Source organism: Bos indicus x Bos taurus, chromosome 5, assembly GCF_003369695.1.
Source record: "Bos indicus x Bos taurus breed Angus x Brahman F1 hybrid chromosome 5, Bos_hybrid_MaternalHap_v2.0, whole genome shotgun sequence".
In the NCBI taxonomy this organism is placed as follows: domain Eukaryota; kingdom Metazoa; phylum Chordata; class Mammalia; order Artiodactyla; family Bovidae; genus Bos; species Bos indicus x Bos taurus.
Window position 1 is genome coordinate 41,462,651 of NC_040080.1, and position 21,470 is coordinate 41,484,120.

The following is a 21,470-nucleotide window of genomic DNA, read 5'->3' on the forward strand; positions in this document are numbered from 1 at the left end:
ACTGTCAAAAGATAAAGAACAAAATTATAAAATAAAACTAATGGACCCTGACAGGTTTCAGGGCAGAACATTAAACCCTGTTAGGATCCTCAGCAGATTGGGTTAAAATTTATTTGTATAACTTAGAAAAACAATACAAAGTACTAGTGGAGGACAATTACTCTGAGAATAAGGGTTATTTTTTTAATCTCTTTATACATCTTGAAGTTAACAATGAAAGGTTCTATTATAACTTTTTTAAAATATATTTTTAATTGGTGGATAACTGCTTTACAATGTTGTTTTGGTTTCTACTGTACAACATGAATCAGCTATCAGTATACATGTATCTCCTCCCTTTTGAGCCTCCCTCTCAACTCCCCCATGATTAAGGGCTTCACAATAAACTTGGTAGTTCCTCATAATCTAGAAAAAAAAGTAAGGTATGCTTTCAGTATTGTTTGGATTTAAGAGCAAGTGCCTTGAAACAACCTAGATTAGAATATGAGTGATTTTAATTATTATTGCACTGTTCCAATCCCTTTGCTTAGAAATATTTCCTTATACTGTGATCTTTTTCACTCTAAAAATGGTACAAACATCACATGATCTTACCCAAAACAGCTCTGGAAATCCTTTTCATAGCGTTTACTGTCAGTGAATCGAGAACTGGAGGATTTAGCTCTGCAAATACAGCAGCCCTCTATACTTCGGTACATCTTTGGCTTGTGAAAACCAAACATCTTTTCTTCTGGGCAATAGCCTGTAAAGCCAAGGGAATTGACACAGTGTTGTTGAGGGCTATAACAAGAAACCATTAAAAGCAAGCTCTCTGCTCCACCCCTCCCCCTGCCACATGGTATTACATGACCAAGCCAGACAGGAGGGCTCTGGTGAAGACCTCTTGAATCTACCTCAATTCTTGGCACACGAGCACGCCAAGTGTCTAAAACAAACAGAACAGTTCTGATATATAACAAAGCTTCTCCTACCTCCTTCTACTATCCTGGCAAAAACTCACTCTAAAACTGCAGGAAGCAGGCATTTTCTAAAATTCAATTTTCTAAGAAGAGGACAGAGAAGACTAGCGTGCTGCAGTCCATGGGGTTGCAAAGAGTCAAATACAACTGACTGACTGCCCAACAACAAAGTAGAGAATACAACAAATTCTCTCTCCACTATCCTGGGAAACACCGGAATTATACATAGTGGAGGACACGTCCTAAAATTAAAGGTACCCCTTTTTACTCTGCATGTTTGCATTACTGTGATTCCCCTCTTGGAAAGTTCTGAGCATTTACCACAGGACTATAATCTGATACTAAGCACAGAAGTAGCTCAATGCATCAACCCACACTACTTTGCCCTATGGGAAATCAGAGGGGCTTTCTTCTGTGATAAACGGGAAGTTCTAAGCAGGCAAGTTATCCTTGAATTGAAACTACGGAAAGGAGGATGTAAAACATACAAAAAACTAGTGTTATAGTTTAAGAATGCTAATTTCATAAATCATTAAGACAGATTAAGAGTAAGCTCATGTTGCCTGACCAGTGGTCTGCCCCTCAGTCGTTACAGAGGTTTTTGAAGTTCTTCAATGAGGTGCTGTGCCTGAGAGCTATAATAGTGGGAGGCAGATGTTCAAAAATGTAGAGTGAGATAAACTGTGATTTCCATGATCAAAAAAACCCTCAACATCCATCAAGGAAGGAAGAAAGAACTCCAGGGCTGGTTGCAACAAAAAGGCAGCTGGTAGTAAACATATACCTTATAAATAATTTAGAATATCCAAACCAAGGACCAACTTCACAAAACATCTGGACTAAGAGGTGATGAAAATGTAATGAACAGAAACTAAACCCCAAAGGACAAATCCAGAGCAGGGCCTCTGTGTGTGTGGGCATGTGGGTGCGCATGCACACACACACACACACACACACACAAACATCACATAAAGCATAAGAGAAAATGATTAAAATGAACTAGATTTGTACCCACAGTTTTAGGAGTTATAACCATGTTTTAAAAGGAATGCCATCCTTTTTAAAGTTCTTTTAGAAATACACTCAAATATATGAGTAAAACAAAAGCCTTGGTGTTTGTCTTTGAATGACCTCTTCCCTAACCTCTTTCCACTCCAATTCTGGTTAGCCATACCACAGTAAGTATTTATGAAAGTGATTTAGAAAAATAACCAAATAATTAGACTCTGTGTGTGTGCGTGTGTGTGTTTGAGATGAAGCAATTCTGAAATACAAAGGATTTAAAATTTGCTTTCAAGAAAATAATTTATCAGCAAATAATTAGCCAAACACTTAAGTTTTCCTTTTAAACAGGGACTAGTGTTCTTTGATGTTTTTGAGAGGCAAGTAAAAGAAAGATGTGATGGATCAGAAGGCCACTGATGCATTTCAACAGTTAATTCTAAACTAAAAGTTAGTTTAAGAATTGTTAAAACAAACAAGAACATAATGTTTCTAGTTGATTAAGGTAATTGTTTTCATTAAGTGAGACTTTTTTGAAAGGAAAAAAATGAGGAAGGTGCTCAATATATAGTAGGAAAAGGCATAGACCTGTGAAATGAGGTAGATTTTTTTTTCAGTCTAACAAAAATTCACATGATAAATGAAAAGAAAATTGCCTCCTGAAGAAAACGGCCATGCACTGCTTTGGAAAAAACAATGTCAAACGACACAGGTTTATACAAACTTTAAAAGAAGTACTAAGAAAGTAGAAGCTACTGCTTTAATTTGTATATTCCTGTTTTGAGGCAAAAATGTAACACAACTCTTTCTAGTCATTACACCAACCTGCGGCCTCTCCAAATTCCCCTAATACCTTCCCATTATCATCAAGGTCAAAAGTCCACAGATCCTCCTGCAGTCGCCAGCTTCATCAATAGCTCCAGGAAACTTCAACCTCCCTTCTCCCTTCTCAGCAAGGACAGAGGAAGTACAGCAAGAAAGGCCAGTTCATTCCATTAATACACAGGCCAAATCCCATTACAGGACAGACTATTCTACCCTCACAATCCCCTTCCTACCACAAATAATAAACATACTATCAAAACTATAAAAAATTTGGGTCATCTCCAAGATATGAACTACTACCTTCACTGAGGCTGGATTTGACCAAGAAGTCATAGTTTGTGCCAGTTATCATGCTGGCCAGCTCCTAGGGAATATTAAGGCTATAGCTAAATATTACTTTCCTTTTCATCAGCAGCGATTGCGAATCAATTTTTGTTGGTGGTAGGAATCGCCACAAAACTTACCCAATAGTAAGTGAAACAATCCACTCTTCTGCCTGAGAAATGTTCTTCTTAGACATCAGAGAAAATCTAATAGCCTGATGTCTTCTGACTGATATCTTTTATGTAGCTCTGCAACCTTGTTTTTCCTGACAAAATTCTGCCTAAACAGCTGAGTGGGGAGTCTGAATTCTAGGGTTCACCCTCTTTCAGTGCTAAGTGCAGTAAGGGGGCAGGCACCTGTCCTGATGCAACACACAAGTAGCACATGAGCCTTTTAATGGATGATTACTTAATAAACCTAGTAAACCTTTTCTGAGCTTATTCCTGCACTTGAGAGGCACCTGGGAATCTGCAGTAAATACACAGGGGTTTCATTTTGGGCTTTGTTTACAAGCAACCCACTTAAGCAGTGATTGGTGTTTAACTATTTTGAGCTTTGGGGAGGCCAGAGAGTAACTCAAAGTTTTCACAAAACCTACAGACCCACTAATGTTTTAAAAAATAAAAAACCTTATCTAATCTCTGGGAAAAAACTAAGACACAAAATGGCTCTGAAACCAAGTTACTTTATATATTTGAGAGAAGGTTGTGAGTGAGCATGGCACAATTTGATTTTAAACTTGGGATTTCTATTATCTCAACAAATGAAGTGGTCTTTAGAATACTTCTTCCCTATAAAACACTGAATCACTATGTTGTTTTGTATACCTGAAATTAACATAATAAAAAGTAACATAATAAAACTGAATCAACTTCAGTTTTTAAAAGAGTATTTCTTTCCTAAGCTCACATTTGTACAATATTAAATGATTCCTCCAGAACAACCTATTTGTTCAAATTATTAGTGATTTTTGCATGTATTCTTACAGATGTCACATCACTCAGCAGTGCTTTAATAGAAGGAAGCCAATGCCATCTGCTTCCTAATTGATGAATAGTTACAGATGAGAGTAGACTCCATATAATATCACCCTTAAGTATTTGCAGAATCAGAAAAAATTTTACCTTTGAAATAAAGGCAAAAATAAAAGACTTAAAATGCTGATTTAAAAACTGCCATTTGCCTTCTAAAAATAAGACAGTAGCGGTGGTTGCAAAACTCTAAATATACTAAAAGCTACTGAATTGTATACTTTGAGAGTGAATTTTATGATATATAAATTATTACAATAAGCTTGTTTCTAAAAATAAAAAGATTGGGTTTGGAAGTCTCTTGACTTTATTCATCTTTGTAACCTCAGCACCTCAATATTGTCAATCATGTAATATGTACTCAATAAATGTGTGGATTAAACTTTTTTAAAAAACCATCATTTGTACAGTACTTCATGTTTGATAAAGCACTTTCACTGACATTTCTTTACCTACTGTCAGCCAAAAAGCCACAATTTTTAAAAAACATTATAACAGTTAAAGACAAACCAACCATGCTGAAATTACTGTTCTGTCCAATTTAATTCAATCTCAAAAATTAAAGTTAATAGCTAAGTCAGCAAAAGCCATAAGAGAAATAACTGTAATTACATGAACAAATAGCATACAGAGACAGCAATGTGAGTTTTTAAAATACAACAATCAATTTTGAACATTTGTTTTGATTGACTTATTGGGGTTTCATCTACTTTAAAACTGTAAATTTCATAAAAATTCAATGATCAACTTAATGAAAGGATGGGGAAATGCATCCTTAGTGCTGAAGCAAGGAAAGCGTGAAGTAACCACTGTTTATCAAGATACAAAAGAGCCAATTCTAATCTGATTTAATGAGACTATGAACCCAAAGAGCAGGATGATGTCTTAGTACACTTAATATAGCACACATAATGTAAGTTTACCGAGCACAGAATAACATGAGGGTGAAGTAATCTTCACAACCTTATACAAAGGCTGTATAAGAAGTTTTCTGATAGTTCCAAGCTTAAAGATGATCTCTTTTAATTTTTAGTAATACCAAATACTTGATTTGGTATCAACTAAGGAACAGTATGAAGAATCTTGAAAAATGCTAATTTTAGAGCTTTTAGTACCCTTTCTAACATGGAATTAGGAGACAGTGAGATGAAGATCTTAATTCTGCAGAGTATTTTCTTATCTTTCAAATCTTATAAGGGTTCTTATTATGATGTATGTAACATCTATTAGGTTCACCTCATTTGGTATGCTTTGAAGGACACCAATAGCTCCTCCAATGTAATAACTTCCCCAAATCCATTTTCTAGATTCCTTCTGGGTAGTTGTTTTTCTTATATTCAAAAATACCTTTCAGGGGCTTCCCTGGTGGTCCAGTGGTTAAAAATTCGCCTGCCAACGCAGAGGACATGGGTTCCATCCCTCGTCCAAGAAGATTCCACGTGCCCTGTGCCACAGCTACTGAGGCCGCACGCCCTGCCTAGAGTCCACGCTCCACAGCGAGAGAGGCCACTGCAGTGAGAAGCTCGCGCACCACACCTAGAGAGCAGCCCCAGCTTGCTGCACCAGAGAAAGTTCCAGTGCAGCAAAGACGACTCAACACATCCAAGAAACAAAATAAACAAATGTTTTAAAATCGTTTTTTCAAAATTCAAAATGCACTGGATGGACCAGGTAGAAGAAAACAGAAGTAAATATGCCAAAGATGATGATAAATCAGCTTTTATAGTTAACGTTGTAACTTGCCCATACCATCTTGAGAAGTGAAATTCTGATGCACAAATTAGGGGTGCAACCTCCCAAATTAAAACATTTCTCAATTGTCCTTCATTTTCAAGAGACCAAACCCTATAGCTTCTAATCATTTTCTCTAAAAAACCAAATGACCTAGACTTCTTTTCTAAAAAAAGCACACATAAAATAGTGTGCCTGCATACATGCTCAGGTACTGTGTCCAGCTCTTTGTGACCCCTTGGACTATAGCCCACCAGTCTTCTCTGTCCGTGGAATTTTCTGGGAAAAAATACTAGAGTGAGTTGCCATTTCCTCCTCCAGGGAATCTTCCTGACCCAGGGATCGACCCCACATCTCCTGCATCCCCTGCACTGCCAGGCAGATTCTTTACCACTGCGCCACAATGTAAATGTCCATGGATTCTCAGACTGGTTAAAGTATGGTGTTTTCATACTACAGGATACCCTTTCAGCCCTTAAAAGAAGGCAGCAGAGATCTACAACATGTGCAGGGAGGGAAGTTTTTTAAGATATCTTGTTATATAGTATGTTTTTAATGAGATCTTGAATACACAACCTGGCTTTTTAAAATAGACATTTAAGAACCAATAACTAGCAATGGTCTCTGAGGGGTGCAAGAATGAAGGAGGTTTACTTTCACTTTACTCCCTTCTATACTATTTTTTTTTTTAATCAAGAGCACCATACCCCAAAACTTTTAGTCATCATCACATATCTTGACTTAACTAAAGAGGAATCTGAAAAAGCCCAAAGAACTTAAATAAACTTCCTCAAAGACATACAGATGAAGAGATACACATTAGCAAATACATTCCACAAGAGAGCATACAGAATAGACTAGTAAAATCAGAACAGACAGAACAGAATGGGAAGGAAACTGCAGAGACGAGACAAGCAAAAGATTTGTAAAGTGGGAAGGAAACAGCAGTGAACAAAGAGGAAAGGAACCAAGCAACCAAAGACAACTCTGAAGGGAAGGAGATGCATTTTTTAGAGCTGAACTTTAAACGGCATGATTATGGGAAAGGAAGAGAAATAAATACGAAAAAGCACTTATGATCCAAAGTTAAGTGCCATCTCGAGTGCCTGAAACTGGTAATGCCACCTTCGACACCATTTTAGTCACCGGTATGCTGTCTTTAATCACATGTAAGTACAGGTTCTAGTAAACACTAACAGTGTAACTGTAGCAACACTCTTCACAAAGCGTCAAATAGGATTGTTTTGTGTTCTCCCACTGCCAGGCCACTTGGTTGCAGTATTCCCCTACAAAAAGATGTTTCAGCAGTGCTTAAGGAAAACCATGGGGCAATCAAACACTACTATTTCCTTTTACCTGCTTCTAGTAGATACCTACCCACATCCCAACACCAAAGTTTCTGAATTTATTAATTCACTTTTTCCAAGTGAAATTTAAAAATTTAAACTTGCCTGGAGAAAAACAGAAAGAGGTGGTGGATGCCCACTTATCTGCCAAAAGCTTCTCCAAACATGTACCCAGACTGAGAAATTATATGATAAAATATTTATCCAGTGCTGCCTATGGAATCCACGCTCAGTAGAAGACCCTAGAACTCCTCCTACAGGAAAGGGGTCAAACTCAGAAATTAAGTCTTCAGCTGACATAGCACAGGCTAAAAATAAAAATCACAAATCCAGGTCTCTGAGTTTTAGACAGTGTAAAAACAAATACTAGGTCTTCCCATTTTGATACTGTAAAAACAAAACAAAACTGGGTATTCCAATTTCAAATTCCAGTGAATGAGAAAGTTAAAGGTTGGGGGGATAGTATTTATTTGCTTTTAAAGGATGATTATTAGTTAGGAAATGTGACTACCGTGAGTGTGATGAAGAAGTCAAACTGGAGTCTATATTTCTGCTTGTGTCTTTACAAGTGAATAGACAGTCACCTCAAATTTTTTTGTCCTCTGTAATATTAGGGTAAAAACTTACTTCTACTTTCCAGGAATGCTGTGGAGCAAGAATATGAAAACATCAGTGTATGTATACCATTTATTTCCTTAAATTTATGACTTGCACATTATAGAAATATAAACTCTTGTCTGTCCCAAGACACACCCAACTAACTAAAATGAGGGTAGAATCCTGATTTCTGAAGGTTTTAAGAACAAGTTTGTGGGGAAGGAGGAACTTAATTTCCAGAGATTTTAAGTTTATGAAATGACCATATTCCTTTCCATGAAGGTTGTTCTCCATTTTCAAACTTGACAAAAATGTTAAGAAAGTACATACCTGGTCTAACCCAAATCTCAGCAAAGTTCCTAAAGCTCTCTGAAGCACAAGGACTGGCAGTCCTAACCTTTAAATGCCCTCCTGATTATATAGTCTTCTCTTCCAAACATATTCTTTTTGTGTTCACCTAACCTGGCTTTAATCCATATAATCACATAAAAAATCTGAAAGTCAACCAGGTGCTCCCTTCTCTTCTTCTGCAAGATCTCTACCATCTCCATGATGAAGTCCTTAGAGAATCTGCTTCTACTTTCACTTCTCTGGTTCATGTTCCTTCCATTCCCATTGTCTGTTTGTCCCTCATTATGGTGTTTGAACTTCTGTCAGAGCCTCATAACTGACTTATAAGGCTGCACCCTTCAAATAGGTGGTATCGTCCTAAAAAGTTCAAATATTAATATTCCTTCCAAGGTACAAACACTTGGATATCAGGATAATATCCAAACTCCTTGGCAAGAAATTCAAAGCTTTTCAGGATCTAGTCCCGTCTACCAGCTACTCCCAACATAGAATTCTGATATTCCAGGAGTGTCAAATCAACCTTAATAACTAGCCATATCAATACTTAAGGCTGCTATTTCTGTCCAAATGGTTTCTCCTTCATCCTCTTAACCTAAGAAATTACTTGAGAATTACATTTTTTATAAAACCTTTCCATTCCTAACAAACACACTGGATTTCACGTACTTGTTTAAGGTATTGTTCCCTCTGTGCTTAATCACTCACTGGTGTCAGACTCTGCAACCCCATGGACTGTAGCCCACCAGGCTCCTCTGTCCGTGGAGATTCTCCAAGCAAGAATACTGGAGTGGGTTGCCACGCCTTCCTCCAGGGGATTGCTCCCTATACTCAATGATAAACTGTTACAGGACAGAAACTATTAATAAGTCTTACATTACAACCAGGTGCTGACTGTACATCGTATACAGAACTGCACGGAACTTGCTAAGAAGTGTGGGGTAGACAAAATGGAGTTGAACAGTGTTTGTAAGGGCATGAAATAGGAATGGTGTCCACAATAAAGACGGGCATTAAAAAAAAAACAAAAAACAAAACTGATGTTGTGAACAATGTCATTTTTCTTTAACATTTAGTTCCTAAACTTTTGCACCCCCCCCCCAAAAAAGTGGGCTTTAAAGATTTCCAAGAAATATAAACCAAATGAATGACTTTAATCAGAAAAGACTAATAGTAAACAAGTCAACGTTTTCATAACAATTGGTAGAAAAAATATTTCTTGCTGATTTCAAGCAGGCATGTGTAGAGGAAGGGAGGATTAAGAGAACAATGTGTGTAGAAATGAATCTCAAAATGAGAGCTATTTAAACTCAGCATACATTAACATCAACCAAATTAAAATAACATTAAGCCAAAGCAAACTTATAGTAGGTGGAAACAGCTAAATATGAAGCTAAAAAAATTATTTTAGTTAAACTGCAACTTTTTTACTTGAATATGTAATAGCAAATGTGTCTGTGACTTCTATATTTCTAGTACAAAAAGAAAACTCTCCCTTGAAAATAAACTCCCTTCTTTTGGATTAGCTGCATTTCCATAATACAGAAAACCACTCAGTTGCAGATTCAATTAAAAGGGAAACTGAAAAAGAGAAACTGGAGAACCAAAAGATAACAAAATATTTTCAATTTATAACAGGACACTCTTGTGGACAAATCAGAAAGAAGATGGTATTTTCTAGATTTCCACTGGACTTTCTGATGTTACCTGGTTGAATCAGAATTAGATTGGCAACCAGGAGTTTAAGGCAGTGCCTTCCCAGAAACAGTTTCTGAAGGTGGGGGATGGGGCCAAAAACAATTATTCTTTCCACTTCTCATTTACTAAATTATGTATTCCAGCAAGGAAACTGATCCAAACCTGTTTTGTCTTCTGCAAAATATCTACTTTCCAAAGTTGTGAGGACAACAGGTTGTATTACCAAGCACATGATTTACTTATTTACATCCCCGAGAACCAGATATGATTATTGCTATTTTGCAGATGACAAAATCTGACTACAAACAAAGCGACTTGCTTAAGATGATCACATCTTTGGAAACCAAGCGTCTTTGGATCACGTCTTTTCAACGCCATAGACTTCTGAACACTAACCTAGGGCCTCAACAAATGTACTTCCCTCCTTCTTAGCCAATTACATGCCTAGCACTGCTTAGGGAGAAAAAGAAAATGTAATACTTTTAAAGCAACCTACTATGTGCCTAGCACAGTAAATTAATGTGTCCTTGCAACAGCTTATGACGTTGGTCTACATTTCAAATTAGCTTTTAAGTTTTTCCCAATGAGAAACTTATTTTACATGGAAAATCATTCTCAAAATGCTTTTGTGACATAAATCTGCCTGACTGTGAGCTTATGAGCCAGGTTTTCCCAGGGTCTGACTGCCAACTCTAAAGAAAAAACTGATCATTCAGGTTCCAGATATACAGAATAGTACTGTGCAACAGCAGTCTTGAGGCCCACCCAAGATTCTAGAACATACTATGTATTGAACTTTTTATCTCCAATCTCTTACAAAAGTAATGCAAAACGAGAAGGCAGCACAGACCTTGTCTGTGTCTTTCCCACTCTCAACTCATTTACCTTGATAAACCAAATCTCTGCTGCACATATCATCTGATATTTAAAACAGAAGCCTTAAACTCTAGATACACTTGAAATTTCTCAGAACATTGAAATCTAGCTGTAACTCGGCTATGAAATACTAATTAAGAAAACAAATTAAAGAATCTCAGTGTATTGGCAAAGCTCATATGCGTTTTATTAATAAATACCTGACCCAGAGAAATAACTCCCCAAAGGAAAGCCATAAGGTTATTAAATCTGAAGTTTCTCATTCTCTTGACAAGATGTTTCTGTTCATTTCAGAAATGTACTAATATTGGCAGCCTTTAGGTATTTGTCATTCGGTCAACCAAAACTTGGGCGAAAAGAGTATACTGAATAGCAAAACAACGAAAGCACAAAACTGGTTTCAATTTGTATGGATAGTCTGGTATGTGTGGGCGTGGCCCTCAAAAGATATTTTTATTTTTCAGTAAACGCCACTTTTAGATTCTAACCCTTAAACATGATCAAAATACAGGAGCAATAAGGAAAGAAACAACAGACACGGTGCTGCTTATCGGATGTCTAGACTGCAAGCAAACCCCAAATACCAAAGAAGCATCCATGTGTCAAACCAGCATAATTTCTGAGCTGTGCCTGGGGCCACATACCAAAAAAAAAGTTAGCTTGAAAAGAAAATCTAAGAGGGGTAACCAGCAGGTCAAGCCCAGTTCACAGGAACTAGGAAGAGCTAGCAGGGACAGCTAACCGTTACCTTATATCATCCCCTTGAGCAGCTTCCTCCCCAGCCCCCACAGAAAATCTCCTAGAAAGGCCTAACTCCTACGTGCTAGCTTCTTCAAGGTCGTCCAAAGATAACGCAGGAACCTGAGCTGAGCACACCTTTAGGCCAAAAGATTCCCCCTTGCCCAAACCATTACGTAAATACTTTAAATGCCATAGCCCACCAGAAACAAAGTCCCAGAAGTTTATTCAGATTGAGCAACTAATAAACGTTTTCGGTTTTGTAACATCAATTATGAAAACGCTCAAGAGTGACAAACTCCAGTTAAAAAACAGGTGCTTTGAGTACTTTTAATGACAAGGTCAAATTCATTTTTTTAAAAAATTATTAGGAGAAAGGCGGGGTTGGGGCGGGGGCACTTTTCTTAAGCTTCCTTAGGATAATTTGAGTGAGGAGTGCGCGGAAGGACGGATGGGGAGAAACTGTTTAGCACTGGGTTCATGTTTGGCTACACAGTAATTCCTGGTCTTCCGGGTGCCTGGAGTAATCGAAGATTAGAGAGAGAAAATAAAAACAAAGAAACCAAGTAGGGGTCAGAGTTACCAGAACAAACTCTGCACCGCGCGACCACCCCAAGTAGCACCTCCCCAACCAAAACAGCCCTGGCCACAGCCGGCCCCCCCTCCCACACGTAAACACACAAAGACCAGAGCTGCACGCACGGTTTGCCCACAGTCCTCACTTCCCTTTGTAGGACAACGGGAGCCCCGAAGTTCCCTGCGGTTGCTTTTTGGGTGTCGTCGGGGCTGGGTCCCCTGAACGTGCGGGCCGCGGCTCGGCTGGGGGGAAGGGGTGCTCGCCGGTTTCCCCGAAAGCAGCAAAATGCCTCCCCGTCCCGCCCCAGTCCTCCGCGGTGGCCCCAGGCTGCGCTTCCCCCCGGGCACGCGGCGACGGCCGAGAGAGAGACACCCAGGCAGCAAACAGAACAGCTCCCCGGCGGACCCGTGGGTAAATACAGCAGCTGGGGTCGGGAGGAAAGTTCCAGTGGAGAGCTGCCCGCAGGGGAGGGGGGTGGCGGCGAGAGGGAAGCGCGTCCCTCTCCGCCGCCTCCCTCACCTGCGCCGGAACAACGGGCCCCGCGCCCGCCCACCCGGCCGGCCCGGCGCCTCCCGCAGGCCGCGCCTCCCGCACGCCGTGCTGCCGGGGCTTGTTCCTCCTCATGGCTTTGCCCTGACGTAATTCAAACATGGCAACAGTTCGACTTCAAAGGCGGATCCACAGACCTCCCAGACGCAGGCTCCGGCCCCGGGGAGCGGGCCGAGCCCTCGCGGCTGCTCTCTCCCGGGCCCTCGGCCGTCGCGGCACCCGGCGCCCCGGCTCCAGCGCCAAGCCCCGACTGCTGCCCCTCGGCCGCCCGCCGCGAGGAAGCACGCCGCCTCCCCCACGCGCTCCGGCACCGCACCGCGCACAAGTAGCGTCGCCAAAGTTTCCCCGCGAGGGGCCGAGGGACAAAAGCCCCTCCCGAAACTCGCCCGAACTTAGGAGGGCCCGGCCTGCAAGGCGGCCGCCTCCAGCGCCGGCCGGGCCCGCACCGGCACATGCAGCTCTTTGTTTTCTGTCCAGCCGGGCGCTGCCTACGTGCAGCATCAGGGGCGTGGGATTGTTTCCCAGGGGGAGACACTTGACGATCGCCCAGGGGAAGGGTCCGGATCCGGCGCCCCGGGAGTCTGGGGCTGGTCCCGCCGTCCTCCCCAAGCAGTAGGCCCATTTAATCAAAGTTTTGCAATGTCCTTGATGAGAAACGCCCGAATCCCCCGCCCCGCACCGGCCAAGAGTTGGCGACTTTCACTCTGCTTTTTAAACTGGCAAGACGCCATCATCAGCAAGTCACATTGTCCGGCCGGCCAGCCCCGACAGCGCCCGCATCTCCCCGCTAACCGCGAGCCCGACACTCAGTCGAACCCCGGACCAAACCCGGGTTGTAGCCCCAGCACGTGGTCTGTCACGCTCCCCACAAAAAGCAGTGCCCTCCAGAGTTCCCGCACTCCTCAGGCGCAGACAACGCCGCTGCCTCCATCCCGGAGTCAACTCGGCTCCGACTGGCCATCTTAAGCCGCACACCGTCGCCCTAGAGAGCTCCGCGGCGCCCACTTTATACGCTACAGGTGAATAAATTTGCGAACCAAACTTGGGGCTCCACCGACACCCCGGACGCCCGCGCTGTCTGGGCGCGGCCCGAGGAGAGGCGTTTGCGAGCCGGGGCCGCTTCCGAGCGGCCGCGTGTTGCTCATTGTCGCATCCGCATCCCTCCGGAGTTGGGCGGACAACGCCACCCGCGTGCACTGTGGCCACGCCGGCACCGACCCGAAAGGCCGATTTAAACCCCCTTCGCCCTCCAGCTCGCAAGTAGGCGGCAACTTAGTTTCCGAGCAAGGGGCGTTCATTGTCCACCCTCCTGACAACACGCCCGAGGGGCCGCAAGAAACTAAACCACGAGGGCCAACAACGGCGCCCGGCCACTCCCGGGCGCGCGCCCACGCGGGTGCACAGACCCGGGGCCCCTCTGCAATCGCCAGCAAGTCCTTTTCTCTGGGGCCTTTAAGCCACCGGGCTCCCTTTCGCTAGCGAACACTGCGGCTGCGAAAAGTCATTGTCACCTTCAACGTGGATCCCTCAACTCTGGCGACTCCTCACCCCTTTCCTGGCTCCATTCACTTCCCCCACCCCAAGACTTTCGCTTTTCCTCAAATAACCTCCCCAATTAAAAAGGGCACACTAAACGTGCAGATACAAAAGAATCTGGGGTCTGAAGATCACGAAAACAGCGCTCCCCGAAATGCCATCTCCAAGACAAAACTTCCTGTGTGTATAAATGTGTGCGTGTGTCTGTAGAAGGACTGGGGGAGGTAGTGAGGTGAGGTGAAAAGAGAAAAGAAACCACTCTGAAATCAAAGCCTCGTGAGACAGTTTTGCACCACAGTAATGGTTCGAGTTACTCACCTTCCAAAAGCAGCCGTTCCACGCGCAATAACGTTCCCGAGGGGCACAGTGCACGCCAAGTCAATCCCCCCTTCAATCGCTCCCTCCTCCTCAACTGCCTTGTCTAGAAAGATTGTCTCCTGCAGTTCTGCAGTTGCTACCGCTGGCGGGGAAGGTGTAGATTCCGCTTTCCCTCTGCGCACGCGCGGCTCCCGGTACAAAATTCTCCTGAATCGAACTTATTTGCATACGGGCGCGCGCGCGTCGAGGGCTGGGAGGGGAAAAGGCCCGGCGGCCGAGCGCGCTCCCGAGGCCTCTATTGTCCTTTTAAGGGGAGAAGCGCCGTGGCGCGGGAAACGCGGCGGCCAGAGGGAAACGGGGGCGGGGGCTGCTTACTACGGCTGACGTCACGTAAACAAACGCCCTCTGCCTTGAGGCGGAGGCCAAGTGGGAGTGGCGGGATGGGAAAGGCGGAGAGGTTAGCAACCCAGGGAGAATACTAGACTGCGTGAAGTGGTTTCCACTCCGAAGCTCTTCAGGCACACCGTTTCGCGTTGGAAAATAGTTTTGAAAGCTGTTTTTGCGAAGTTCTCATACCTGTGCCCGGTTTCTGGCCTGAGTGATAGGGGAGGTGGTCTTGCAAGTATCCAGACTGAATTTATATGTTTCCCACATTTGCTAAATTTTGTTTGAAAACAGGTTTTTTAATCTTTTTTCTGTTTTACTCTTCTGGGGCCAGTAGAGGTTCGTCTTGGAGTTTTAATGAGTCATTTAGTAAAGTCCAATTTTGACACTATCCATTCACTAACTCCTGTCTGCCCTCCTCAAACAGTAACAGAACCCATGGCAATCCACTTTTTTCTCCACTTCAGCCTTAAGATTTCAAGCCTGAATTGAATGGTTGTTAATTTCCGTGGGAACAGTGTCGCTTTCCTAATAGACTAGTTAGTGGGAAGTCAGTAATCTAGCTAGAAATGTACATACACCTCCAGCTGCTAGTAAAGGTTGTTCCACTCACCCAGAAATAATATTGATTCTACTAACTGATGGTCTTGGGAATTGAAAAAGTAGCCAGTTAAATGCAGACTTTCCCTTGTGGAATATATAATAAACAATCTAAATGCTTCTTGCCTCAGGATAGGAAAAAACCTGGAAAAGCTGAAGTAAATCTTCTCAGATTGATAAGTGAAAAATGCAGAAAGAATAATTGAGATACATCTTTATTCCCAGAACACATTTAACACCAACAACAAGCTGAGACCCTGACTTAATGATTGAGGGACATGGGGAGAGAGCAAGGATGTTTTTCCCAGAAACTTGATATTGGTCCCAGGATACAAAAGTGTGGACATCAACCATAAAACTTAATCATCTGCTGACTAGTTTCACTGCTTTCACTGTAGTGTCAACAATATGGATTTAAATAGCTACTTCTGAAATGCTAATTTAATGTGAAAATCAATTCCTAGTACGAACAAGACAAACTCACTTCTGAAGTCTTCAACTAATGTTTCTTCATTTTCTTTAGGTTCTGTAGCATACTATTTCTGTAACTGTTTGTAAAAACTATATGCTAAATACTTACAAAGGAGAAAAAAGCTGACACCTGTCACTAAAATGTCAGCTCCCTAAGGGCAAGAATTTTATGTTACATTCTTTTTTGTACCCTAGTGCCTAAAACAGTGCATGGTATGTAATGAATTCTTTGACAGACTGCTTGTAAATAATAAATCGATGGATGTTTTCAAATTTATTATAGATTTATTTCACATAAAAACAGTTTTAGTTTAGAATTTTTGTATTTTATCTAAAATGATCTTGGAAGTTATGGTGATCACCTCGATTGATTTGATGGCTATCCTTAAATCATAATAAATAAAGCAGAATAAGATTCATAACCATTTCTGGACTTTGATGGCAAATTAGACTCTTAAGCATAAACTTCTATTTTCTTCTTTTTAAAGAAGATTTTTAAAATGTGGCCCACATTGTCTCGAGTACTTATTTGGTTTATGACAGATAGTCCAAAAATTATTTCACATTAATGTATGTTTCTGAAAGTATGGAACTTACAAGTATAGTAATATTTTTCAAATTTCAATTATTGCTTGTAGGATATATCTATATATTTTAATATACATATATATGTTTAATATATATAATGTATATATGTACTTTCAATGCCTTTTCTCTTGAAAATTTATGTAAAGAATATATATTGTAAGCCACTGGTTCGTAATAACTTGAAGAGAGTATAATCTACAAAAATATTGAATTGCTATGTTGTACACCTGACATTGCTGCTGCTGCTGCTGCTAAGTCGCTTCAGTCGTGTCCGACTCTGTGCGACCCCATGGACTGCAGCCCACCAGGCTACTCCGTCCATGGGATTCTCCAGGCAGGAATACTGGAGTGGGTTGCCATTTCCTTCTCCAATGCATGAAAGTGGAAAGTGAAAGTGAAGTCGCTCAGTCGTGTCCGACTCTTAGTGACCCCATGGACTGCAGCCTACCAGGCTCCTCCATCCATGGGATTTTCCGGGCAACAGTACTGGAGTGGGGTGCCAATGCCTTCTCCGACACCTGACATTAATATATTGTAAATCAACTATAGCTCAATACAAAAAAAAAAAAAAAAAAGATATATATTTTAACACAGGGATGAAATAGGTCCAAATGTGCAAGAAATGCAGGAACTACAGTATTTTGGATATTTCATGCTATGGAACTAATACTATACAGCAAGACTTCCTCTACTCTCAAAGTAGAGGTCAAGAAGCAATCTAGGTAATTTCTGTAAGAGAGATAGCAACAAAATTGTTAAAGAGAAATTTCAGTTCTTAGAGTCTTGGGAAAAAAAAAAACAAAAAAACTGCTATTTTTGAACAAGCTGGTGCATTCCAAAGGTTCTTTTGTTCCTTTCACTGTTTGAACACGTTGTTATAGCTGGCTCTATCCAGGGCCAACTAATAGCTTCATTTATGAGCTACTTTTAAAATAACTATTTCTTAAGTAGCCTAAGTGAATTTTTCATAAGGAAGGAAGGTAGGATGGAAGAAACTTATATAAGTTTAGATTATATTTGGATTATAGGAGATTGACTTATACCATGTTTGGGAAATATTTGAGTATTTTTAATGACTGTAGTGCTATTTTGAACTCATACTGAGTTATCAAAAATATTGAAATTGAAAATAAGCTACCAGATAAGCCAACTACCTTACTTATGTGTTGTCCCCATTGCAGAATTATGCCTATTGCCCAAATGTTTTCAATCATTTAGCAAACATTTAATGATCATAACTATGTGCCAGACAGTAAAACCATTTAAGAAGTAGAGAGACTCAAGCTCTTCTTACCTCTTCTAATTTATTCCATTTTACTTGCTACTTTCTCTTCTGTAGTATTTGTTGTCTTGTTTTGAGGATTAACTATTATCAGCAACTTTACAATTTATTATGATCTTGGAATGGAGGATAAATTCTATATAAAGGACTGAAAAAGACAATTCATGCTTGGCAATGAAGGATATCATCAGCAATTTAGTAAGGTTCGTAATGACCACTGAAACTAATGATGATTTTTTAAATGAAGGCTGATACCCTCACCAGAGGCTGGTATGAACCACATCAAAACATTTTTGTTGAGCCTAGGAAAGAGATGATTATTATTATTAACCATTGGGTTTGGATCCTTAACAGGTAATAGCTATAAAACTAAACCTTTTCCTCATACCTAAACAAGCACAGTATTTTGTTACTCATTTGTTTAAGTCCTTTTGAAGTTCAACTAGCAAGTGGACAGAGCAAGTCAGATAATTTTAAACTGTAAGTATAAAATTGGTTGTGTAATCTAAGCAATCCTCCAGCAACTGTTCACAGCTGCCAGAAAAGGTATCTATTACTTAATCAAAATTAACTTTTCAAATTTCTGAACTTAGACTTAAAGAACTGTCATAAATTTATTCTTAGAAAGAGCAACCTCTGAATTTATAGAAATTTTAAATATTATATTAGCATACTTAAAAATTTTTTAATAATAATAATAAAAAAGGCTTCCCTGAGAGCTCAGTTGGTAAAGAATCTGCCTGCAATGCAGGAGACCCTCCTTCAATTCCTGGGTTGGGAAGATCTGCTGGAGAAGGGATAGGCTACCCACTCCAATATTCTTGGGTTTCCCTTGTGGCTCAGCTGGTAAAGAATCTACCTGCAATGCGGGAGACCTGCGTTCAATCCCTGGGTTGGGACGATCCCCTGGAGAAGGGAAAGGGTAACTACTCCAGTATTCTGGCCTGGAGAATCCCATGAGTTGGACAGGACTGAGTGACTTTAACTTTCAAAAAATAAAAGTTTTTAAATTTAAAATAAAATTACTGGTAACAAAAGTAATTTTATATCAAGAAGGACACTGACAAACTGGAATGAGTTCACAGGAGAGGAAATCAGGATGATGAAAGAGTCCAGAAACCACAGCATAAAAGCAATAATTGAAGAAGGGGCTATGTTTTGATTGAGCAAGAGAGCAATCTTTGACTACTTGAAAAGGACCATCATTAGAAGAGCAAATGGGCTTATTCTTTTATGCTTAGGAGCCAAATTCATCTTGAAAAGCCCAAGAATGTCTTGCTAAATATAAGAAATATTTCTAAACATTTGAATAGTCCAAGGATGGTTCATGATACTTCAGAAGTTCACAAAAATAAAACCAAGACTTTTTATTTCAGTGAGTTACATTATTTACAGTAGAAAGCTTGCTACCTACTCCTACAGAATTCTGTGAATCTGTGATTCCTTAGGATAAATGAATGGCATCAACAAGTTCAGGAAAGGAATTTGTCCATCACTGTGGCTGGAGAAGTGAGGAATGTCATTTTGGAGAGTATGAGATTTGAGTTTGGACATGAATTCATTGATTCATTCAACAAATACTTAGTGAGTATCTACTAATTGCCAGGCTCTGACAGTAAAATGGTGAGCAATGCAGAAACAGTCTCTCATGGAATGCGGCAGGCATTCCAAATAACAGCACAAATATGATGACAGACCATGAGAAATAAAAGGAAAAAAGTACTGTGAACCTAATCATGTATAGCAAGGAGATCTGATATAATCTGGAGGTAAAAGCATCTTTGAAGAGGTAAAGTTGAATTATCAGCAGGATTAGATGGCGGATTGGAGGGTGGTAAGAGTTGTTGAACCAATGGCAATTTTAGGAACAAGTTCTTAAAGACAGTCAGGTACTTGGGATGGTGAGAAAAGACATGACCAAAAGAATCATAAGTTTGATTGAATAAAAATCACACATGAGTCTTGTTTGAGGGAAAAGATCATGTCAAGTGTTGGAGTCTAGTAGAAATCAGAATGTAAGCTCTATGGATTTGGAAGTACCTACACTGAGTTGGAAGTAGTTGCACTATTCAAGTGCAGAGACTCCAGACACAAACCCCTGTGATTAGATTACAATTGGTATAATCAATATATATTTCTTCTGCAAATTTTTTTCTAAACATCAATAGGAAATTGATCCCCCAGCCATAGAATCCACTTCCTGAAAGAATCCTGGTTCTAATTATTCAGATCACTGCTAAAGGCAAATATGCTACATCAGATGAACAACAGATGCTACAACAGATGAACAGGTGAACAAGCAGTTACATAATACAGAAAAGATTCATGCTGGGATGCCATTTCTAAAAACTTTGAACCTAGAAATTTAGAAACTAGGAACCTAGAAAATTTTAATATTTTGCTGACAGTTAATTTTTTAAAACATTTAAATATGTATTTTAAAGAATTTGAATTTTTGTGCAGGAATTAAAAAAAAAAATGCAACTTCCTAGCTTAGCTCAGCAAATAAGAGATACCGGTTTCAAGGCTTCAGATGACGCAAGCATTAGTAGTTTATCTAGATATATTGCTAATTTGGCAGTACTTTAGTGTTCCAGAAATGGAAATACAAAGCGGTGCAGATGAAACAGAGGTAATCAATGTACCATATTGCATCTGTGGCAATGGTTAGAGATGATGGTATCAGCAGAGAATAAAACATTACATACTGTTTTGCTAGCAGGCAAGGTTTAGACTATGAACATAATTTAAATTTCTTTACAATAATAAAATTAAAACATACCCTCAAGCTTGTTGAAAATAGGGGGTGTGTTAGTACTCAACTGTTGACAACTAAAACACTACTATAATGCCAGCAATGTAATCTATACTTAGACTAATAATTTACAAAATAATACTTTGTGGAGGAGAACACAGGACTCCCAGATCTTTAAAACTATTTCTGAAAAAATGCATTCTTTAAAATTTTACCTGTCATTTCTTCAAATCAGAACAGTTGCCAGTGGGGCTAAAATAAATTTCATGTTTTGAATAATTAACTAATTTTGTCCAAATTCTTGATTTGAAAAACTGAACATAAATCATATTCATTAACTTTTACCTTAATTGATATAGTATAATCAGAAGATAAAATTTATAAACTTTTCCCTCTTTTTGTCATATCATGATATTATTTTAATAGAATGTTGCAATTAAAGACTGGAATTTAAAGCGAAAGTGTTAGTTATTCAGTCATGTCCTACTCTTTGTGACCCCATAGGGTGTAGCCTGCCAGGCTTCTCTGTCCATGGAATTCTCCAGGCAAGAATACTGGAGTGCGTTGTCATTTCCTTCTCCAGGGGATCTTCCCAACCCGGGGATCAAACCTGGGTCTTCTGCATTGCAGGCAGATTCTTTACCAGCTAGCCACCAGGGAAGCCCTGGAATTTAAAACGTATGTCATTTTTTTTTTTTAATCCTGGAATGAAGGAATTCAAAAGACTTGAAAGATTAATAAATTTAACTACATAAAGTTTAAAAATTTGTACATGGGGAAAGATATGATGGTGCCAACGAAAAAAAGTCAAACTGAAAAAATCTTGCAAAATAAAAATAATTTCTTAATATGAGTAAGAATATAAAAAGATAATTCACCCAAAAATATATAAATAGAAATAAACACATGGAAAGAAGCTGAACTTTAGTCATACT

General features: G+C 40.1%; 1 protein-coding gene across 2 annotated transcripts in view; it reads right to left on the bottom strand.

Moving 5' to 3' along the window:
- Positions 1 to 14,644, bottom strand: part of SINHCAF (SIN3-HDAC complex associated factor) — a 29,647-nt gene extending 15,003 nt beyond the window's left edge. Inside the window, exons 1-2 of one of the 2 annotated variants that reach the window (XM_027541656.1) lie at positions 14,456 to 14,644; positions 595 to 742 (exon numbers count right to left, since the gene is read on the bottom strand). In XM_027541656.1, coding sequence (XP_027397457.1) covers positions 595 to 722 — 128 coding nt within the window. In that variant the 5' untranslated portion in view covers positions 723 to 742; positions 14,456 to 14,644. Of the gene's footprint in view, positions 1 to 594; positions 743 to 12,201; positions 12,546 to 14,455 lie in introns of those variants that run through there. The other variant, XM_027541655.1, reaches the window with a different exon arrangement.
- Between the last annotated feature and the right edge of the window lie 6,826 nt (positions 14,645 to 21,470).